Below are 20,741 nucleotides of genomic sequence, written 5' to 3' on the forward strand. Positions count from 1 at the left end.
CAACCAACTGGAATTAATTCTTAGTTTCCAAAAATGTTTGAAATAGACAATAGGTGCAGGAGAAGGCCATTCGGCCTTTCGAGCCAGCACCGCCATTCAATGTGATCACAGCTGATTATTCTCAATCAGTACCCCGTTCCTGCCTTCTCCCCATACCCCCTGACTCCGCTATCCTTAAGAGCTCTATCTAGCTCTCTCTTGAATGCATTCAGAGAATTGGCCTCCACTGCCTTCTGAGGCAGAGAATTCCACAGATTCACAACTCTCTGACTGAAAAAGTTTTTCCTCATCTCAGTTCTAAATGGCCTACCCCTTATTCTTAAACTGTGGCCCCTTGTTCTGGACTCCCCCAACATTGGGAACATGTTTCCTACCTCTAACGTGTCCAACCCCTTAATAATCTTATACGTTTCAATAAGATCTCCTCTCATCCTTCTAAATTCCAGTGTATACAAACCTAGTCACTCCAGTCTTTCAACATATGACAGTCCCACATATGAATGATCCACTTTAATGAGTGAAGAAGGGTCTTGACCCGAAACGTCACCCATTCCTTCTCTCCAGAGATGCTGCCTGTCCCGGCTGAGTTACTCCAGCATTTTGTGTCTATCCACTTTAATGAGTTCATTGTGGTTATTAACTGCCATTGCATGCTCTCTATTTTGCTCTTGCAAAACAAAATAAGCAAGCTTTTCTGATGCTGGAGCTAAATGACTCAAATCAGCTAAATTGCAAATTACATGGTATTTCTGCCGTAACCTCTCCCAGCTCACACCTTGAACTACCGAACGTGCACCACCACTAAAATACCTGCTCACCCACTTGCCAGAACCCCCTTCCTCACTGAACACCCTGACCCCTTCACAACCCACAATTGAATAAATTCTGTAGGAAGGAACCGCAGATGCTGGTTTACACCGAAGGTAGACACAAAGTGCTGGAGTAACTCGGCGGGTCAGGCAGCATCTCTGGAGAGAAGGAATAGGTGACCATTCTGGTCTGAAGACGGATCTAGGCCCAAAGCGTCACCTATTCCTTTTCTCCAGCGACGCTGCCTGACCTGCCGAGTTACTCCAGATTTTTGTATCCATCTTGCTGAATAATCTCGGATCCATAAAGTAGTTTTAAATTATTTTTACCCGCTTAGGTAATGAATACAATGTTTTACAAGTCACCCCGACCTCTCAAGGTATCATTTTAAAAGAATCCACTAAAACTACCAACAATTGGCATTCATTCTCCTTAGCATTTGGTCAAGAGGCAAGAGTACTTTATTGTCATTTGTCCCAGATAGAACAATGAAATTCTTACTTGCTGTGGCACAACAGAAGATGTAAACATAATACACTGTAACTAATAATAGTCTATTGTAGTTGAGAGCTTATTTGAGGTTGTGGTGTTTAACAGCCTGATGGCTGTGGGGAAGAAGCTGTTCCTGAACCTGGACGTTACAGTTTTCAGGCTCCTGGACCTTCTTCCCGATGGCTGTGCAGTTGTTGGTAGTCCTGAGCCAGGATTGTGATGTGTGGGAAGACGAGACACCGATGCAAAGGAAATTACTATCTCTCAATTCTGCATATATTGAGAAGCACAATGTTGTGGTTCATGCTGAATCAGATATGAGGCTGTTTTTAAGATCCATTACAGTACATGAAGATTAAAATGGTAGATGGGAAATATGAATTTTGGACTGTGTGTGGTCAATATGTGCAGGAAGGAACTGCAGATGCTGGTTTACACCGAAGATAGACACAAAATGCTGGAGTAACTCAGCGGGACGGGCAGCATCTCTGGTCAGAAGGAATGGGTGACGTTTCGGGTCGAGAATTTGAAAGAGAGTTAGATAGAGCTCTAGGGGCTAGAGGAATCAAGGGATGTGGGGAGAAGGCAGGCACAGGTTACTGATTGTGAATGATCAGCCATGATCACTATGAATGGCGGTGCTGGCTCGAAGGGCCAAATGGCCTCCTCCTGCACCTATTTTCTATCTTTCTATGTTTTATGCTGGAGTAACTCAGCGGAACTCCAGAGACAAGGAATGGGTGCCGTTTCGGGTCAAGACCCTTCTTCAGACTGAGAGCCTGGGGAGAGGGTGATGCAGAGACAAGGAAGTGTGAGGTGTGAAAACGAGACAAAAGGGGATGTGGTTGAAGGACAATTAGAGTAGTAGTGGCGAGTCGAGCAGTGCAAGCCCAAGTTGGCAGTTCAGGGAGTACTTGTGTGTGCAAGGTGGTTTGTTTATTGTGTGGTGTGGTGTTGTGTTGTGTGGTTTATGGTGTGGTGTGCTGTTGTTTATGGTGTAGTGTAGTGTTAGTGTAGTGTAGGTGTGGTTTATGGTGTAGTGTGTGGTATGGTTTATGGTATGGTGTAGTGTAAGTATAGTGTGTGTGGTGTGGTTTATGGTATGGTGTAGTGTGTGGTGTGGTTTATGGTATGGTGTAGTGTAAGTATAGTGTGTGTGGTGTGGTTTATGGTATGGTGTAGTGTGTGGTTTATGGTATGGTGTAGTGTGGTGTAGTGTTAGTGTAAGGTGCGGTGTGTGGTTCATGGTGTGGTTCATGGTGTGGTTCGGTTCGTGGTGTGGTGTTCATGATGTGGTTTATGGTGTGGTGTTGATGTGGTGTAGTGTTAGTGTAAGGTGCGGTGTGTGGTTCATGGTGTGGTTCGGTTCGTGGTGTGGTGTTCATGGTGTGGTTCATGGTGTGGTGTTGGTGTGGTGTGTGGTTCATGGTGTGGTTTGGTTCGTGGTGTGGTGTTCATGGTGTGGTTCATGGTGTGGTGTGTGGTTCATGGTGTGGTGTTGGTGTGGTGTGTGGTTCATGGTGTGGTGTGTGGTTCATGGTGTGGTTCATGGTGTGTGTGGTTCATGGTGTGGTTCATGGTGTGTGTGGTGCCTTGCCACTGTTCACTCCTGTCCTCCAGCTCCCTTCCCTCCTCCCACACGGCGGTGGTGTTGAGGAGAGGAGACTAGACTGGGCGGCCCATAGCGGCCCGTCACATGGTGCTGACTGACTGACGCTGGACCTGCCCGCTTGTCTGCCCGCGGTCCCGGCTCCGGCTGCTCGCTGTTGTGGAGACGCGCACGGGTCGGCGCCGCTGCGCTGTCCGAGGGGAGGGAGCGGAGCGGAGGGAGGGATGGCCAGGCCGGCCAGTGATGGGGAGCCCAGGGAGCCCGGGCAGCCGGTGTCCGGCACCGCCGGCGAGGGGCTGGAGCCGCTGGAGCCGCAGGAGCTGCCGCTGGACGAGGTGCTGAGAGCGTACGAGCAGCCGATCAACGAGGAGCAGGCGTGGGCTGTGTGTTACCAGTGCTGCCGCTCACTGCGCTCACACCCACCCCCACCCCGGGGACACCTGCCCTCTGTCCGGGAACCCGCCGCCATCCGCCTGCACCGCGACGGCACCGTCTCCATGTCCGCGTCCGTGACTGTGACCGCCAGCGGGGACCGCAACAACAGCAGCAGCGGCGGCGGCACAGCACCTGCAGGTAGGGACGGGCACCAGCCCAGCACAACACCACAGTACAGCACAGCACACCACATCACCCCTCAACACCAGCCCCATCACTGACAGCACAGCACCTGCAGGTAGGGACGGGCACCAGCCCAGCACAGCCCAACACAACACCACACCACACCACAGCACACCACATCACCCCTCAACACCAGCCCCATCACTGACAGCACAGCACCTGCAGGTAGGGGTGGGCACCAGCCCAGCACAGCACCACAGTACAGCCCAACACAACACCACACCACAGCACAGCACCACATCACCCCTCAACACCAGCCCCATCACTGACAGCACAGCACCTGCAGGTAGGGACGGGCACCAGCCCAGCACAGCACACCACAGTACAGCACACCACAGCCCAACACCACACCACAGTACAGCACAGCACAGCACAGCACCACATCACCCCTCAACACCACCCCCATCACTGACAGCACAGCACCTGCAGGTAGGGGTGGGCACCAGCCCAGCACCACAGTACAGCACAGCACCCCTCAACACCCTGACCATCACACTGATACAGGTAGCTCAGCACCTGCAGGTAGGGGTGGGCAGCAGCCCAGCACCACAGCACAGCACCACAGTACAGCACCCCTCAACACCCTGACCCATCACACTGATACAGGCAGCTCAGCTCAGCACCACAGCGCAACACCCCGTCCATCACACTGACAGCAGCTCAGCAACACAGCACCCCTCAACACCATGACCCGTCACACTGATGGCACACACACAGTGCTGGAGTAACTCAGCAGGTCGGGCAGCGTCTCTGGAGAGAGAAGGAATGGGTGACGTTTCGGGTCTTGGTGCTTGGTCCTCCAAAATATTCCAAATGGAATTTAAACTGGAGGTGGATGTTTAATGATGGTATATAGGACAGTATCAGCGTGATAGGTTGGGGAAAAAAACTGCAGATGCAGTAACTCAGCGGGTCAGGCAGCATCTCTGGAGAGAAGGAATGGGCGACGTTTCGGGTCTAGACCCTTTAGGACAGTGCTTCTTCAACTATTTCAGTGTCATTCACCCTCGAGTCTTTATCACAAAATTTCATTCACCCTCGACTAAATTTTCTTGTGTGTTTTGGTAATTTTCGTCTTATTCTCCCTTGTGTATAATTATATATATATATATATTATTAAGTCATTCACCCTTCATTCATCCCTCTAGTTTCATTCACCCCAAAATAATTTCATTCACCCTTGGGTGAACCAGTTTAAGAAGCACTGCTTCAGGGTCTCGACCCGAAACGTCACCCATTCCTTCTCTCCAGAGATGCTGCCTGACCCGCTGAGTTACTCCAGCATTTTGTGTCTACCTTCGATTTAAACCAGCATCTGCAGTTTTTCCTACCTCTCATACTGATACTGTTCTATATACCATCATTAAACACCATTCCCAGGAGTATGAATATTGATTTCCCTAACTCTAACCCCTGCATTCTCTCTCTCTCTCTCTCTCTCTCCTCTCTCTCTCTCTCTCTCTCTCTCTCTCTCCCCCCTCTCTCTCTCCCCCTCTCCCTCTCTCTCCCCCTCTCCCTCTCTCTCCCCTCTCCCTCTCTCTCCCCCTCTCCCTCTCTCTCCCCCTCTCCCTCTCTCTCCCCCTCTCCCCCTCTCTCCCCCTCTCTCCCCCTCTCCCCCTCTCCCTCTCTCTCCCTCTCCCTCTCCCCCTCTCTCTCCCCCTCTCTCCCCACCACACCAGCTTCTCGTTCTCACCTGGCAAACAGCCAACAATGGCCTGTTTCCTTTATCATCCTCACTTTTTTTTTGCACATCTTTCATTCATTTGTTCTGTATCTCTCCACATCGCCGTCTACATCACTCGTTTCCCCCTCCCCTGACTCTCAGTCTGAAGAAGGGTCTCGACCCGAAATGCCACCCGTTCCTTCTCCCCAGAGATGCTGCCTGTCCCCGCTGAGTTACTCCAGCATTTAGTGTCTAATCTTCGGTGTAAACCAGCATCTGCGGTTCCTCCAGACGCACTAAAGATAAAATCCCACCGATCAAAGAAACCAGTGGTTTAAGAAAATAACTGCAGGTGCTGGTACAAATCGAAGGTATTTATTTCACAAAAGGCTGGAGTGACTCAGCAGGTCAGGCAGCATCTCAGGAGAGAAGGAATTCCTTCGTCACCCATTCCTTCTCTCCTGAGATGCTGAGTCAGGGTCTCGACCTGAAACGTCACCCATCCCTTCTCTCCTGGGTTCTCTGTCTGACCTGCTGAGTTACTCCAGCATTCTGTGAAAGAAACCAGTGGTGATCCGAAGCTAACGAGAACCCAGTTTGCTGCGATGTGCTTGTCCAGCCCCAGAGATGATAGATAGACGATAGCCATCCAGCAACACAGTTCTGGGGCGAGCTTGAGGTTCATGCACCCGCTGCGCAGTACTTACTTCACAGTGGAGCTGAATGAAGTGGAGCCGCCGAGTAAATCACTGGTTGGTTCCCGACTAGCTCCATGTGCACCACTACACAAAGCAAAACATTGCCCAACATCAGCGAGTCATGCATAATCCAGGCGCACAATATTCCCAAATCAATTTCATTTTTGAGGTTCCAGTGATTTCACTTCCAAGGATTTTTGGATTCCTAAACGCAAATGGTCTTTTAACATGTAAATTAATTGTGACTCCGATGTGCCAAAATTATCTCGGCGTTTTAAATTCTTGATTCTATAAATCTTAGGCAGGGAATTCATTTTTTTATAAATCCAACTGTTTATTTTTTTCTCAATTGGTCTTTTATTTTTGATCAGTAAGTTGTGATATAAATGTTTTGTATCGGTTTCTTTTAATCTTATTAAACATTTATGTAGTGTAAGAAAATAACTGCAGATGCTGGTACAAATCGACGGTATTTATTTCACAAAATGCTGGAGTAACTCAGCAGGTCAGGCAGCATCTCGGGAGAGAAGGAATGGGCGACGTTTCGGGTGGAGAAGAAGCGTCTCGACCCGAAACGTCACCCATTCCTTCTCTCCCGAGATGCTGCCTGACCTGCTGAGTTACTCCAGCATTTTGTGAAACATTTATGTAATGTTTTTTAAGAGATTTTAAGGGAATAGTTGTCCTGGGCAGCTCTTTACCTGAGTGGTGATCCAAGAGATAACTTATGTGGAACATCAGAGTTGTTTTGCAAGGCAATTGCAAAGTAATTATTAAGTCATACATTTCCCATGCTTTTGAAAATTATTTGTTCCCTTGAATAGATTGTAGTTTATAAATTATATATTGTTTATACACTGTTGACAAGAGGTGGAAAGGGTACGGAGAAGATTTTCGAGGATGTTGCCAGGACTAGAGGGTGTGAGCTACAGGGAGAGGTGCAGTACAGTGGGACTCGATTCCTTGGAGCGCAGGAGGATGAGGGGTGATCTTATGGAGGTGTATAAAATCACGAGAGGAACATATCAGGTAGATGCACAGAGTCTCTTGCCCAGAGTAGGGGAATCGAGGACGAGACGACATTGGTTTAAGGTGAAGGGGAAATGATTTCGGAGGAATCTGAGAGGTACCTTTTTCACACAAAGTGTGGTGGATGTATGGAACAAGCTGCCAGAAGGGTCTCGACCCGAAACGTCACCCATTCCTTCTCTCCAGAGATGCTGCCTGACCCGCTGAGTTACTCCAGCGTTTTGTGTTTAGCTGTCAGATGAGGTAGTTGAGGGAGAGACCTATCGCAATGTTTAAGAAACAGTTAGACAGGTACATGGATAGGACAGATTTGGAAGGAAACGGGCCAAGCGCAGGCAGGTGGGACTGGTGTAGCTGGGACATGTTGGCCGGTGAGGGCAAGTCGGGCTCTCGCGCCTGTTTCCACAATACAAGAGTCTACCACACAGTTTGGGATTTAAGTTTGGGATGGAGCTGAAAGCGATGGCACTTGTTACGTAGCAGGTTCACCCTCAACCTAGGAGCAAAGAGGTCCTTCTGCAGTTGTACAGGGCCCTAGTGAGACCGCTTTTGAAGTACTGTGTGCAGTTTTGGTCTCCAAATTTGAGGAAGGATATTCTTGCTATTGAGGGCGTGCAGCGTAGGTTTACTAGGTTAATTCCCGGAATGGCGGGACTGACGTATGTTGAAAGACTGGAGCGACTAGGCTTGTATACACTGGAATTTAGAAGGATGAGAGGGGATCTTATCGAAATGTATAAGATTATTAAGGGGTTGGACATGTTAGAGGCAGGAAACATGTTCCCAATGTTGGGGGAGTCCAGAACAAGGGGCCACAGTTTAAGAATAAGGGGTAGGCCATTTAGAACTGAGATGAGGAAAAACTTTTCAGTCAGAGTTGTGAATCTGTGGAATTCTCTGCCTCAGAAGGCAGTGGAGGCCAATTCTCTGAATGCATTCAAGAGAGAGCTAGATAGAGCTCATAAGGATAGCTTAAGAGGATAGTCAGGGGATATGGGGAGAAGGCAGGAACGTGGTACTTATTGAGAATGATCAGCCATGATCACATTGAATGGCGGTGCTAGTTCGAAGGGCCGAATGGCCTCCTCCTGCACCTATTGTCTATTGTCTAATTCCATAGATTCACAACTCTCTGGGTGAAAAGGTTTTTCCTCATCTCAGTCCATGTTGGCTGGTGTGGGCAAGTTAGGCTGAAGGCCTGTTTCCATGCTGTATCACTCTGTGACTCTGACTCTATGAAAATTCAAATTCCAATTATATTCCTTAACTCTAATTCTTCACTCTGCCACCTGCATTATGGCATTATTTGGAGCGATGTGTTAGCATCCTGACACAGTGGCCACTGGTTAAGATCAAGTTAGTGTGATAAATTTGGAGGTCAGAGGGTTTCAGAATTCTGCGAACTCAACTACAAGAACAGGATGTGCAGGAAGGAACTGCAGATGCTGGTTTACACCGATGGATGCAAAATGCTGGAGTAACTCAGCGGGACAGGCAGTGTCTCTGGTGAGAAGGAGTGGGTGACGTTTCGGGTACTTCACGTTCTCACCCGAAACATCACCCATTCCTTCTCTCCAGAGATGCTGCCTGACCCGCTGAGTTACTCCAGCATTTTGTGTCTGTCCAAGGAAAGGATTTTACAAAATGGACTAACATTGGAATGTCATCTGCTTGCGTATTTCCATGGTTTTGCCGTTTACTCTGGAATGTGGACGCTGGTATTTCTTTATGCAAGGTCCACACAGAAGCCATGGCATTAACAAATATTGCCCAATGAAGTGGAAGCCTTATTAATACCAAACAAGTGACATAACTAACTCACCCCTGCATCTGTAGTTTGTATATTTTGTAATGGTTGTACATCCACACAACTTTGTTCTCATGTGCGAGTCAGTGTTTGGTGTCCTCTTGTTTATATGTTCATCAGAGTGATGCCTATAATAATTAAGAAAATCTTCTCCACAAATGTAACTTTTTGCAAAATTTGTAAAAAAGGATGGATGTGCTCTCAGCTGTTCATTAGCTCATTATCCTGGAACTAGCTTATATAAAAATATCAGATTGCAACCACGATAATATTGCATACGCTGATTATACTTTTATATTTTATTAAAGATTGACCATATGCGCCAGAGCATTGCAATTAAACCAGTTCCACCCTTGCTTTAAAAAAACCCTATTTGGAAGCATGCAAGAAATTTTAGTCTGAAGAAGGGTCTCGGCCCGAAATGTCACCCATTCCTGCTGAGATACTGCCTGACCCGCTGAGTTACTCCAGTATTTTGTGTCTAACTTCAATTTGAACCAGCATCTGCAGTTATTTTCCTACACAAAGAAATTTTGTGGGGCTATCCTGTAATTTTAGGCTTTTGAGAGATTTTGTTTTAGCAATTTTAGTGGGATTTCGATTTTTTTTTTCCGAACTGCTAATAAAGGTAGTCCATTCTCTATACCCACACTAAGTATCAATGAGGTCTGTATCTTTGTTCGTGAAGATGCATATCTTTAGTTTAGTTGATTTAGTTAAGTCTATTTAAGTCTATTTCCGTCAGGATAGTTTGTCTGTTTGTTTCTATGTTAATTGTTTTTGTAAAGTGCTTTGAGCATGTGATAAGGCGCTATATAAAATAAATGGATTATTATTATTATTATTATTATTATTGTCACGTGTACCGAGGTCCAGTGAAAAGCTTTTGTTGCGTGCTATCCAGTCAAAGAAAAGGTTATACATGAGAACAATCAAGGAGTCCACAGTATACCGATAAAGGATAGAAGGTACAAAATTTAGTGCAAGATAGAGTCGGATTAAAGATGGTTCAAAGGTCTCCAATGAGGTTGGTGGAAGATCAGGACCCTACTCTGGCTGGTGAGAGCACTGTTCAGCTGCCTGATAACAGCGGGGAATAAACTGTCCCTGAATCTGAAGATGTGCGTTTTCCAACTTCTGTACCTCTTGCCTGATTGAAGAGGGTGTGGCTGGGGTAAGACTGGTTCTTGATTATGCTGCTGGCCATGCAATGGCAGCATGGTGTGGATAGAGTCCATGGAAGGAATCTGCTTTGTGCGATGGTCTGGGTTACGTCCACAACTCTGCAATTACTTGCGATCCTGGATGGAGCTGTTCCCAAACCATGCTGTGATACATCCAAGTAAAATGGCACATCTGTAGAAGTTAGTGAGCGTTGTTGTTGGGGGATAATGCCGATCTTCCTTGGCCGTCTGAGGAAGTCATGGTGTGGTGTGCTTTCTTGGTCAAAGCTTCGATGTTGCTCGTCCAGGACAAGTTGCTGGTGATATTTATTTGACTTACAAATTCGAAGGAGAAAAATAGAGTTGGATTGGACACACCCTCAGAAAACCTGCCACAAACATCACCCGGCAAGCCCTGAAATGGAACCCCCAAGGAAAAAGGAAAAGAGGTGGCCCCAGGAACAGCTGGAGAAGAGGTGTCCAGGCAGAAATGTCTGAGAGTGGGCTCAACTGGGGAGATCTCGAAAGAACCGCCAACAACTGAGTGAGGTGGAGGCCATTTGTCAATGGCCTATGCTCCCTAGAGGAGCAAAGGGCTTAAGTAGAAGATTTATTTTACTTAAAGCTTTTGACCATCTCCACTTTGGCACGATCAATCTATAAGAGGGTTTGTGTACTGCTTCACTTATGAAGTCGATCACAATCACCTTTGTCTTGCTGACATTGAGAGAGTACAGTACTTGCACCAGGTTACGAGGTTCTCAATCTCCTTCCTGTACTCAGTCTTGTCATTATTTGATATCCGGCCTACTATGGTGGTGTGGTCTGCAAACTTGTAGGTTGGGTTGGGTTGGTATTGGGCCACGGTCATCAGGGTATAATTAGTGTAGTAGGGGGCTGAGAGCACATCCTCGCGGGGCACCAGCGTTGAGGATTATTGCAGAGGATGATTTGTCATCTATCCTCACTGATTGTGGTTTGTGGGACAGGAAGTCGAGAATCCGATCACAGAGGGGAGTGCTGACTCCAAGTTGCACGAGTTTGGAGATGAGTTTGTTTGGGACAATGGTGTTGGAAGCAGAGCTGTGGTCGATGAATAGAAGTCGGGCGTCGGTGTCCTCCTTGCCCAGGTGATCCAGGGATGAGTGTAGGTGTGTCTCTTCACAGTCAGGTTCATATTTTGATAATTAATCCAATCAATTGTAAAAATCGTGATGTGCTAACGTTTTTGACCATTTCTGTGTAAATGTTGATGTATTTCTGTAAGATAATGATAAGTGAAATGAGTCGCAGTTATACAGCATAAACACATGCCAACTAAAGTACCTATTCAAGCTGGCCCCATTTGCCTGCTTTTGGCCCATACCACTCTAAATCATTCCAATGCAAGTATTTATCCATGTTTAGTTTAGAGCTACAGCGCGGAAACAGGCCCTTTCGGCCCCCTGGGTCCGCGCTGACCAGCAATCCCCGCACATTAACACTATCCTACACCCACTAGGGACAATTTTTACGTTTACCAAGCCAATTAACCTACAAACCTGTACGTCTTTCGAGCGTGGGAGGAAACCGAAGATCTCGGAGAAAACCCACGCAGGTCACGGGGAGAACGTACAAACTCCGTACAGACAGCACCCGTAGTCGGGATCGAACCCGGTCTCCGACTATGGGTGCTGTCTGAACGGAGTTTGTATTTTCTCCCCGTGACCACATGGGTTTCCTCCGAGATCTTCGGTTTCCTCCCACACTCTGAAGACGTACAGGTTTGTAGGATAATTGGCTTGGTGTACGTGTAAATTGTCCCTAGTGTGTGGATAGACAATAGACAATAGGTGCAGGAGTAGGCCATTCGGCCCTTCGAGCCAGCACCACCATTCAATGTGATCATGGCTGATCATTCTCAGTGTTAATGTGCGGGGATCGCTGGGCGGTGTGGACAGTGGGCCGAAGGGCCTGTTTCCGCGCTGTATCTCTAGACTAAACTATACCTATCCTCTCATTATTTCAGTGTCTTGCTTCATTTACTCCAATCTAAAAGGTCATAAGGACATTAGTGATAGCAGCAGAATTAGGCCATTCGGCCCATCTAGTCTACTCCACCATTCAATCGTGGCTGATCTATCTCTCCCTCCTAACCCTGTTCTCCTGCCATAATCCTTGGCACCAGTACTAATCAAGAATCTATCTATTTCTGCCTTAAAAATATCCCAAAATATACTGTAAGAAAATAACTGCAGATGCTGGTACAAATCGAAGGTATTTATTTCACAAAATGCTGGAGTAACTCAGCAGGTCAGGCAGCATCTCAGGAGAGAAGGAATGGGTGACGTTTCGGGTCGAGACCCTTCTTCAGACTGATGTCAGGGGGGCAGGACAAAGGAAGGATATAGGTGGAGACAGGAAGATAGAGGGAGAACTTGGGAGGGGAAGAGAGGGACAGAGGAACTATCTAAAGTTGGAGAAGTCAATGTTCATACCGCTGGGCTGCAAGCTGCCCAAGCGAAATATGAGGTGCTGTTCCTCCAATTTCCGGTGGGCCTCACTATGGCACTGGAGGAGGCCCATGACAGAAAGGTCAGACTGGGAGTAGGAGGGGGAGTTGAAGTGCTCAGCCACCGGGAGATCAGGTTGGTTAAGGCGGACTGAGCGAAGGTGTTGAGCGAAATGATCGCCGAGCCTGCGTTTGGTTTCGCCGATGTAAAGAAGTTGACATCTAGAGCAGTGGATACAATAGATGAAGTTGGAGGAGGTGTATAAAATATACGTTCAAAGTTTATAACACGAGAAATGTTGCTGCATAACAACCACTAATTAGGGGCACTTTCCAAATCCTGCAGTAACTGTTTGAAAGCAAAAATATCTGAGGACCAACTTGTACGAATTGCTGAATTATGGTAGTGTACATGTAATATGAATTAAAGTTCAGTAAAAACATGCTTACTTCAAACCTATAGGGGTACACATCATTTTAACCCACTGTCCATCAATCCAATAAAGTTAATTGAATCCTAATACAGACTTTAACAAAAAAGATTCATATTCAGGGTTGAGTGAGGAGAAATTCAATGGCCAATTTTGTGTGAGGATGAATTCATGATTCTCAAATGACAAGTTTCCTTTGCAAGTAATCTGTGTTTCCTACACATCCTAACTGTTTATCTATTGTGTACTTAAACTTGTCAGATAAACAACTCTAAAATAGCAATTTAACATTCTGATCCAAACCCTGTAAATAAACCTTTTTTGTTTTCATATGAAAGTCCTGTCTATGTTTGGATTAAATCAACGTTCTGGGCTTGTATGCACTGGAATTTAGAAGGATGAGAGGGGATCTTTTGAAATATATAAGATTATTAAGGGATTGAACACGCTAAAGGCAGGAAACGTGTTCCCGATGTTGGAGTCCAGAACCAGGGGCCACAGTTTAAGAATAAGGGGTAGGCCATTTAGAACAGAGATGAGGAAAAACCTTTTCACCCAGAGAGTTGTGAATCTGTGGAATTCTCTGCCTGAGAAGGCAGTGGAGGCCAATTCTCTGGATGCTTTCAAGAGAGTTAGATAGAGCTCTTAAAGATAGTAGAGTTAAGGAATATGGGACGAAGGCAGGAACGGGGTACTGATTGTGGATGATTAGCCATGAACATATTGAATGGTGGTGCTGGCTCGAAGGGCTGAATGGCCTACTCCACCTATTGTGTATTGTCTTTCACATTCATGGATTGATGGACAGTTGGAACAGTAAAACCTGTTTTCTAACAGAACACCTTCTTGGGTGCATTTCACATGAACCACTTGTCAACTATTATTCTTTTACTTTCAAAACTACTTTGCAAAGTTTATTTACTGATTAATTTTAAATAATTGTTCCTTACAGTCGTTATATTTATCATAAACATTATGTAGTACTCCCATTAAAAAATATTTTGCAGAGTTAAGTTGGCACTGTCAAGCCTCATCAGTCTGTTTAGTTTAGAGATACAGCGCGGAAACGGGCCCTTTCGGCCCACTGGGTCCGCGCCGACCAGCGATCCCCGCACATTAACACTATCCTGCACCCACTAGGGACAACTTTTACATTTACCAAGCCAATTAACCTACATAACTGTACGTCTTTGGAGTGTGGGAGGAAACCGAAGATCTCGGAGAAAACCCACGCAGGTCACGGGGAGAACGTACAAACTCCGTACAGTAGTCGGGATCGAACCCGGTTCTCCACTGCATTCGCTGCAAGGCCGTGTCACCGTGCTAGCTGTTATTTGACTGAGTTTGCTGCAAGAGTGGTGCTAAATAACTGGTATTTGCATAGAAAGTAGGTGCAGGAGTAGGCCATTCGGCCCTTCGAGCCTGCACCGCCATTCAACATGATCATGGCTGATCATCCAACTCAGTATCCCGTACCTGCCTTCTCTCCATACCCCCCTGATCCCTTTAGCCACAAGGGCCACATCTAACTCCCTCTTAAATATAGCCAATGAACTGGCCTCAACTACCTTCTGTGGCAGAGAATTCCACAGATTCACCACTCTCTGTGTGGAAAAAAAACTTTCTCATCTCGGTCCTAAAAGACTTCCCCCTTATCCTTAAACTGTGACCCCTTGTTCTGGACTTCCCCAACATTGGGAACAATCTTCCTGCATCTAGCCTGTCCAACCCCTTAAGAATTTTGTAAGTTTCTATAAGATCCCCCCTCAATCTTCTAAATTCCAGCGAGTACAAGCCGAGTCTATCCAGTCTTTCTTCATATGAAAGTCCTGCCATCCCAGGAATCAATCTGGTGAACCTTCTCTGTACTCCCTCTATGGCAAGAATGTCTTTCCTCAGATTAGGAGACCAAAACTGTACGCAATTGTTATTATTGCAAGTAACTGGGGAAATAAAATTGGGGATTACCATGCATGAGTTATTGAGCTCTGGAATGCCAACGTTACTGCCAGGGGGTGCAGTGAACAATCAGTGTGTTTGCAGCCTCCTTCACCGGCAGAACTGAGGGGAAATTACTTGAAGTAGTGGATACCTCAAGTTCCGCAGTACATTATATTATATATTATACAATATCATAACAACCTTGTACTTAATTCAGAGATCTGAGTGAATTTGTCACTGTACCTTTAGACTCTAGAATTTAGAGATGCAGTGTGGAAACAGGCCCTTCGGCCCACCGAGTCCTCACCGATTGCCCCATACACTCGGACTATCCTACGCTCACTAGGGACAATTTACAATTTTACAGAAGTCAATTAACCTACAAACCTATACGCCTTTGGAGTATGGGAGGAAACCAGTGCACCCGGAGAAAACCCACGCAGTCACAGGGAGAATGTACAAGCTCCATAACGTAGTCGGGATCGAACTCGGTTCTCTGGCGCTGTGAAGCAGCAATTCTATTACTGTGCCACCCTGCCACCCACTCCACTCTGTGCCAAGGGCTGGACAACTACAACAATTACACCCTTTGTCAGAAAAGGTTAGAGGCATCAACCCAGTAGCTACAGAACAGAGTGTTAACCTCTGTAGTGGAGATTGCTCCAGATACAAAAATCAAGGGTGTGTTAGCAGCTATTGGATGTGTATTGATCAGCGAGCTTGCACTGAATTGTTGAAGAAACATAACTAATGATAAGTGTAAGAAAATAACTGCAGATGCTGGTACAAATCAAAGGTATTTATTTCACAAAATGCTGGAGTAACTCAGCGGGTCAGGCAGCATCTCAGGAGAGAAGGAATGGGTGACGTTTCGGGTCGAGACCCTTCTTCAGACTGACTAACTAACGATAACTTTTTTTTAAGTAACTGCGAGGATTGACACGTGAAATTTGGTCAACATGGACTTACCAAAAGGTTAATGGGGATCAAAGATGATATGGTGTAGTTTGAGTATGGAATGCATTGCCAAGAGTTGTAATGGAGGCAGATTTAAGAGGAACTTGGATGGGTAACTGAGGGGAAATGTTGGCTGCTGGGCTAGAGTGAACAGGGATGGAACAAGCTAGATTGTCCTTCTGTGCAGCTGGTACAGCTTCAATGGATCAATTGAACTTCCTTCTGTAAATTGCAGACATAAGATTTCTGTGGCCGTTATTTTTCCAGTGTCGGCAGAAAATGCCAATGCTTCACTGACAGCAGGGTCAGAATCCAATAAAATTCTTGGCTTGACTTCTACATGGAGTTATCCAAATACAGTCACATTTCACAGACCAATGTTGTAATGAGATACTCTCGAATACCCTATTCTTAAATATACTTTTGTTAAAAGATGAAGAGATACTCATTAAAAAAAAAGATTCACATTCTGCAATCAGCCCTTCTTTATTATTCATGAGAAACAGTATGGTATGTTTTATATAATGAGTGAAAAGTGAATCGTATTCCTTGGTTAGTGCAGTCTGTTAAAAGTACTGAAAATACCACTTGAACAATTTTGAATCAATTAAACCATATTGATGAATGTGCTTCAGATAGTTGAGGTTGATTTTATTCTACATTGTCATTGGGAGAAGATTTAAAACATGCCATCCGTTTTGGCTGAGGGTGAAAATGGCATTGTGTGTAGCTTGCAAATATATCCCTCAAATACAAGTTAGCCGCTGCTGCTCTTGTTTGAACTTGACCTCCAATTATGGCCGATGTAAGTGCTCAACTTGAATATGGTCACGGTGGTGCAGCGCTAGAGTTGCTGCCTTACAGCGAATGCAGCGCCGGAGACCCGGGTTCCATCCCGACCACAGGTGCCGTCTGTGCGGAGTTTGCACGTTCTCCCCGTGATCTGCGTGGGTTTTCTCCGAGATCTTCGGTTTCCTCCAAAGACCTACAGGTTTGTAGGTTAATTGGCTTGGTAAATGTGTAAATTGTCCCTAGTGGGTGTAGGATAGCGTTAATGTGCGGGGATCGCTGGTTGGCGCGGATCCGGTGGGCCGAAGGGCCTGTTTCCGCGCTGTATCTCTAAACTAAACTAAAACTAAAGTACACTAATTGTAAACTCCAATTTCCAATGACGAGGCAGCTATTGTTTTTCGAATTGATAGTTTGTACTTCTATCACTGCAGGATGTTGATGTACAACATCTAATGTGTGGGAACAGAAGATAACTGGATCTTGTGGAAATGTAAAGTCGGCAAGACGTACTTTGTTATTGGATACAATAAATTGCATGCTCTTTGTAGCCCCTGGTCTGCTGTAGATATTATTATGGTTGGCGTTTACCAGGAGCCCAATTGTCACCCTGAAATTACAATAAGTTAGCGACGAGGATAATCTTCTGTAGGGACTTTGGGCGAAGTCTCCATGTTTGCAAAGTAAAATCAGTGCAAAAATCCCTTGAGCATCAGACTTCAGAGCACAGCCTTGCGTGGAGGGAGAAGGGAAGAGAAAGTAGAATGGTGTGCGTATGGGCAAAAATAGACCATCTTAGGCTGCAACATTGTGAAGCTTTGCAGGGCACTAAGCACATTCCTCCCCCCCACTCACACCATCAACAACACCACAGTCACATCTGTGGAGTCATTTAAGTTCCTTGGAACCATCATCTCCAGGGACCTTAAATGGGGGGCCACCATCGACTCCACAGTCAAAAAGGCCCAACAGAGGATGTACTTCCTGCGGCAACTGAGGAAACACAATCTGCCACAGGCAATGATGGTCCAGTTTTATGCTGCCATCATAGAGTCAGTCCTCACCTTCTCCATCATGGTCTGGTTTGGCTCAGCCACCAAGCACGACATCCGGAGGCTGCAACGAATCGTTCGATCAGCAGAGAAGGTTGTTGACTGCAACCTTCTCCCCAATGACGAACTGTACACTGCAAAGGCCAGGAAGCGAGCGGGCAAGATCATCTCTGACCCCTCTCACCCTGGCCACAAACTCTTTGAAGCACTTCCCTCTGGAAGGCGACTCCGGACTGTCAAAGCAGCCACAGCCAGACATAAACAAGGCTTTTTTTCCCCCGAGTAGTAGCTCTGCTCAACAACCAAAGTCTGTAGTCTCTTTTTGCTCTGGTTTATTTCACTCACGTTTAAACCGTAATGTTGGATTCTTAATGTTTTAGGCTTTATTCTTAATTGTTTACTGTATGCTCGTGTTGTTACTTGCGAGCGGAGCACCCAGACACATTCCTTGTATGTGTACATACGTGGCCAATAAACTTATTCATTCAGCATTGGAGGTTTGAGCTTGTTGCTGTTATCTTATAAAAACAAATTGGTGGCTCAAGCAGATTTTAATCAGAACCATGGGGTGCACCAAGGCATGGGGATCTTCGGCATGCTGGATGGTCATGCTGGAGATGCTGCCTCGTGATCACAAACGTTCTTGATGGGGAGGAGAGTTCTGAGAATATGGTCATTGTTGGTTTATTGTGTAGAGCACAGAACATCACGGGATAGCCCATCAGCCCACAATGTCTCTGCCAAACATGGAAGGCAACTTTTTTTTTAAACATAACTAACTTTGTCGTCCACTGGAAGCTGGAGTGTAGCTGGAAGTGAATGCAGAGCAATGTGCCTCTAAATCAAATGCTGTACTTCTGCACTAAATGCAATCACTAAATCCTCATCAAAGACTTTCCAGTCCACCAAAGATCTAATTTTTTAGGGCATTGACAATGCTTCGTACAGCCACGATGATCTCCTCATTTACTGTATTTTGGAGGAAATATTGAAATGGTTCCAACATCACACGGTAATATTGAAAGGATCCAGATGTCATCAGTGATACAATGTGGAAACAGGCCCTTCGGCCCAACTTGCCCACACCAGCCAACATGTCCCAGCTACACTAGTCTGACCTGCCCTCGTTTGGTCCATATCCCTCCAAACCCTTCCATGTCTTATCCATGTACCTGTCTAACTGTTTCTTAAATGATGGGATATTTGCCTCAACTACCTCCTCTGGCAGCTTGTTCCATATACCCACCACCCTTTGTGTGGAAAAAGTCACCCCTCAGATTCCTATTAATTTTTTTCCCCTTCACCTTAAACCCTTGTCCTCTGGTCCTCGATTCCCCTACTCTGGGCAAGAGACTCTGCATCTACCCGATCTATTCCTCTCATGATTTCATACACCTCCATTCGATCACCCCTCATTTCTCCTGTGCCCCAAGGAAATAGAGTCCCCGCCTATTTAACCTCCTCCTGACAGCTCAGACACTCTGTTCCCGGCAACATCCTCACAAGCCTGCACAGAGCTGAAGATAATGCATCTTGGAAAGGAAATAAAAGCCAGTGATTTGAAAATGTAAAATATTTGCAAATGCTGGAATCTGAACTAGAAACAGAAAGTGATAGAAATACTTAGCAGGTTGCACATCATCAGTGGAAAGTTGTGGATAAACAATTTGTGCTGAAAGACTTAAACACTCAATGTACAGAAAACAACTTTGTTTTAGTTGCTAGGATGGTAGGACAGTGGAGGATAGGAAAACGATCCTATTGTAAGATGAAGATAGGGTGACAGTGATGAAGTCACCTGGCTGAGCTGCTGTTGTTTGAATTCGTGGTTAATCAATTCTCTTCCGAATTTATGATACAGACAAACATAGAAACATAGAAATTAGGTGCAGGAGGAGGGGGACAGCGGGGGAGGGGGTGGTGGTGGGGGGAAGAGAGTGGGGGTGGGGGGAAGAGAGTGGGGGTGGGGGGAAGAGAGTGGGGGTGGAGGGAAGAGAGTGGGGGTGGGGGGAAGGGGGACAGAGGGGGTCAGGGAAGAGTGGGGGAGGAGGTGACAGTGAGAGTGAAAGAGGAGGAGGAGAGAGGGGGGGAAGGGGTGGTGGGGGGAAGAGAGTGGGGGTGGGGGGGAAGGGGGACAGTGGGGGTGGGGAAGATGGGAGAGTGAGGGGGACAGTGAGAATGGGGGTGGGGCGAGTGGGTGGAGAGGAGGCCATTTGGCCCTTCAAGCCGGGAACTGCCATTCATTGTGATCATAGCTGATCATCCACAATCAGTACCCCGTGCCTGCCTTCTCCCCGTATCCCTTGATTCCGCTAGCACTTCGAGCTCTATCTAACTCTCTTTTAAATTCATATCTGTAACCATTTTTCATTTTATTCTAGATTCAAAGATGAAGATTTCCCCTCCACTATGTACAGAAAGACAGGTATGTGCCTATCAATGACTCCGCATCGAACAGTGTATCTTGCCTGTTGTTCATTTGGCAGAATGTTCCACTTTACAATTGTCATTTGGAGTTGATGGAAATTAAACAGTATAGTTTGATAGTTTCTCCTCAATTGATGAAATTTGAAAGACATTAGCATTTGACTCGTGATTAACAAAACAAACACATCTGAAGGGTTTGGAGAAACAGTTGTGCCTTTGTTATTTTGCTCTATGCTCTCCATCTCCTCTCCCAAGAATACTGACTTCTGCATGGTACTGTGGACACATGCTAATTACCAATACCTTGAACGATTGTGAGTGAGCTCAAGCAGTAAACACTACTTGAGTAGGATATCATTTCACAGGGCGAATCCATACTTCCTGATATCCATAAGGGTTCATGTGCTGTCATATGTTGAAAGAATGGGTCGACTGGGCTTGTATATACTGGAATTTAGAAGGATGAGAGGGGATCTTATTGAAACGTATAAGATTATTAAGGGATTGGACACACCAGAGGCAGGAAACATGTTCCCGGTGTTGGGGGAGTGCAGAACCAGGGGCCACAGGTTAAGAATAAGGGGTAGGCCATTTAGGACTAAGATGAGGAAAAACCTTTTTACTCAGAGAGTTGTGAATCTGTGGAATTCTCTGCCTCAGAAGGCAGTGGAGGCCAATTCTCTAGATGCTTTCAAGAGAGAGTTAGATCAAGCTCTTAAAGATAGCGGAGTCAGGGGGTATGGGGAGAAGGTAGGAAAGGGGTA

At 46.1% G+C, this 20,741-nt stretch overlaps 1 protein-coding gene across 1 annotated transcript in view; it reads left to right on the plus strand.

Annotated features, from left to right (window-relative positions):
• The first annotated feature begins 3,110 nt into the window (after window positions 1-3,110).
• Window positions 3,111-20,741, plus strand: part of spire2 (spire-type actin nucleation factor 2) — a 101,463-nt gene continuing 83,832 nt past the window's right edge. Inside the window, exons 1-2 of the mRNA XM_078401560.1 lie at window positions 3,111-3,484; window positions 19,932-19,975. Of these exons, the coding sequence (XP_078257686.1) occupies window positions 3,136-3,484; window positions 19,932-19,975 (393 nt within the window). The 5' untranslated portion in view covers window positions 3,111-3,135. The remainder of the gene's footprint in view (window positions 3,485-19,931; window positions 19,976-20,741) is intronic.

Source organism: Rhinoraja longicauda, chromosome 6 (assembly GCF_053455715.1).
Source record: "Rhinoraja longicauda isolate Sanriku21f chromosome 6, sRhiLon1.1, whole genome shotgun sequence".
In the NCBI taxonomy this organism is placed as follows: Eukaryota; Metazoa; Chordata; class Chondrichthyes; order Rajiformes; family Arhynchobatidae; genus Rhinoraja; species Rhinoraja longicauda.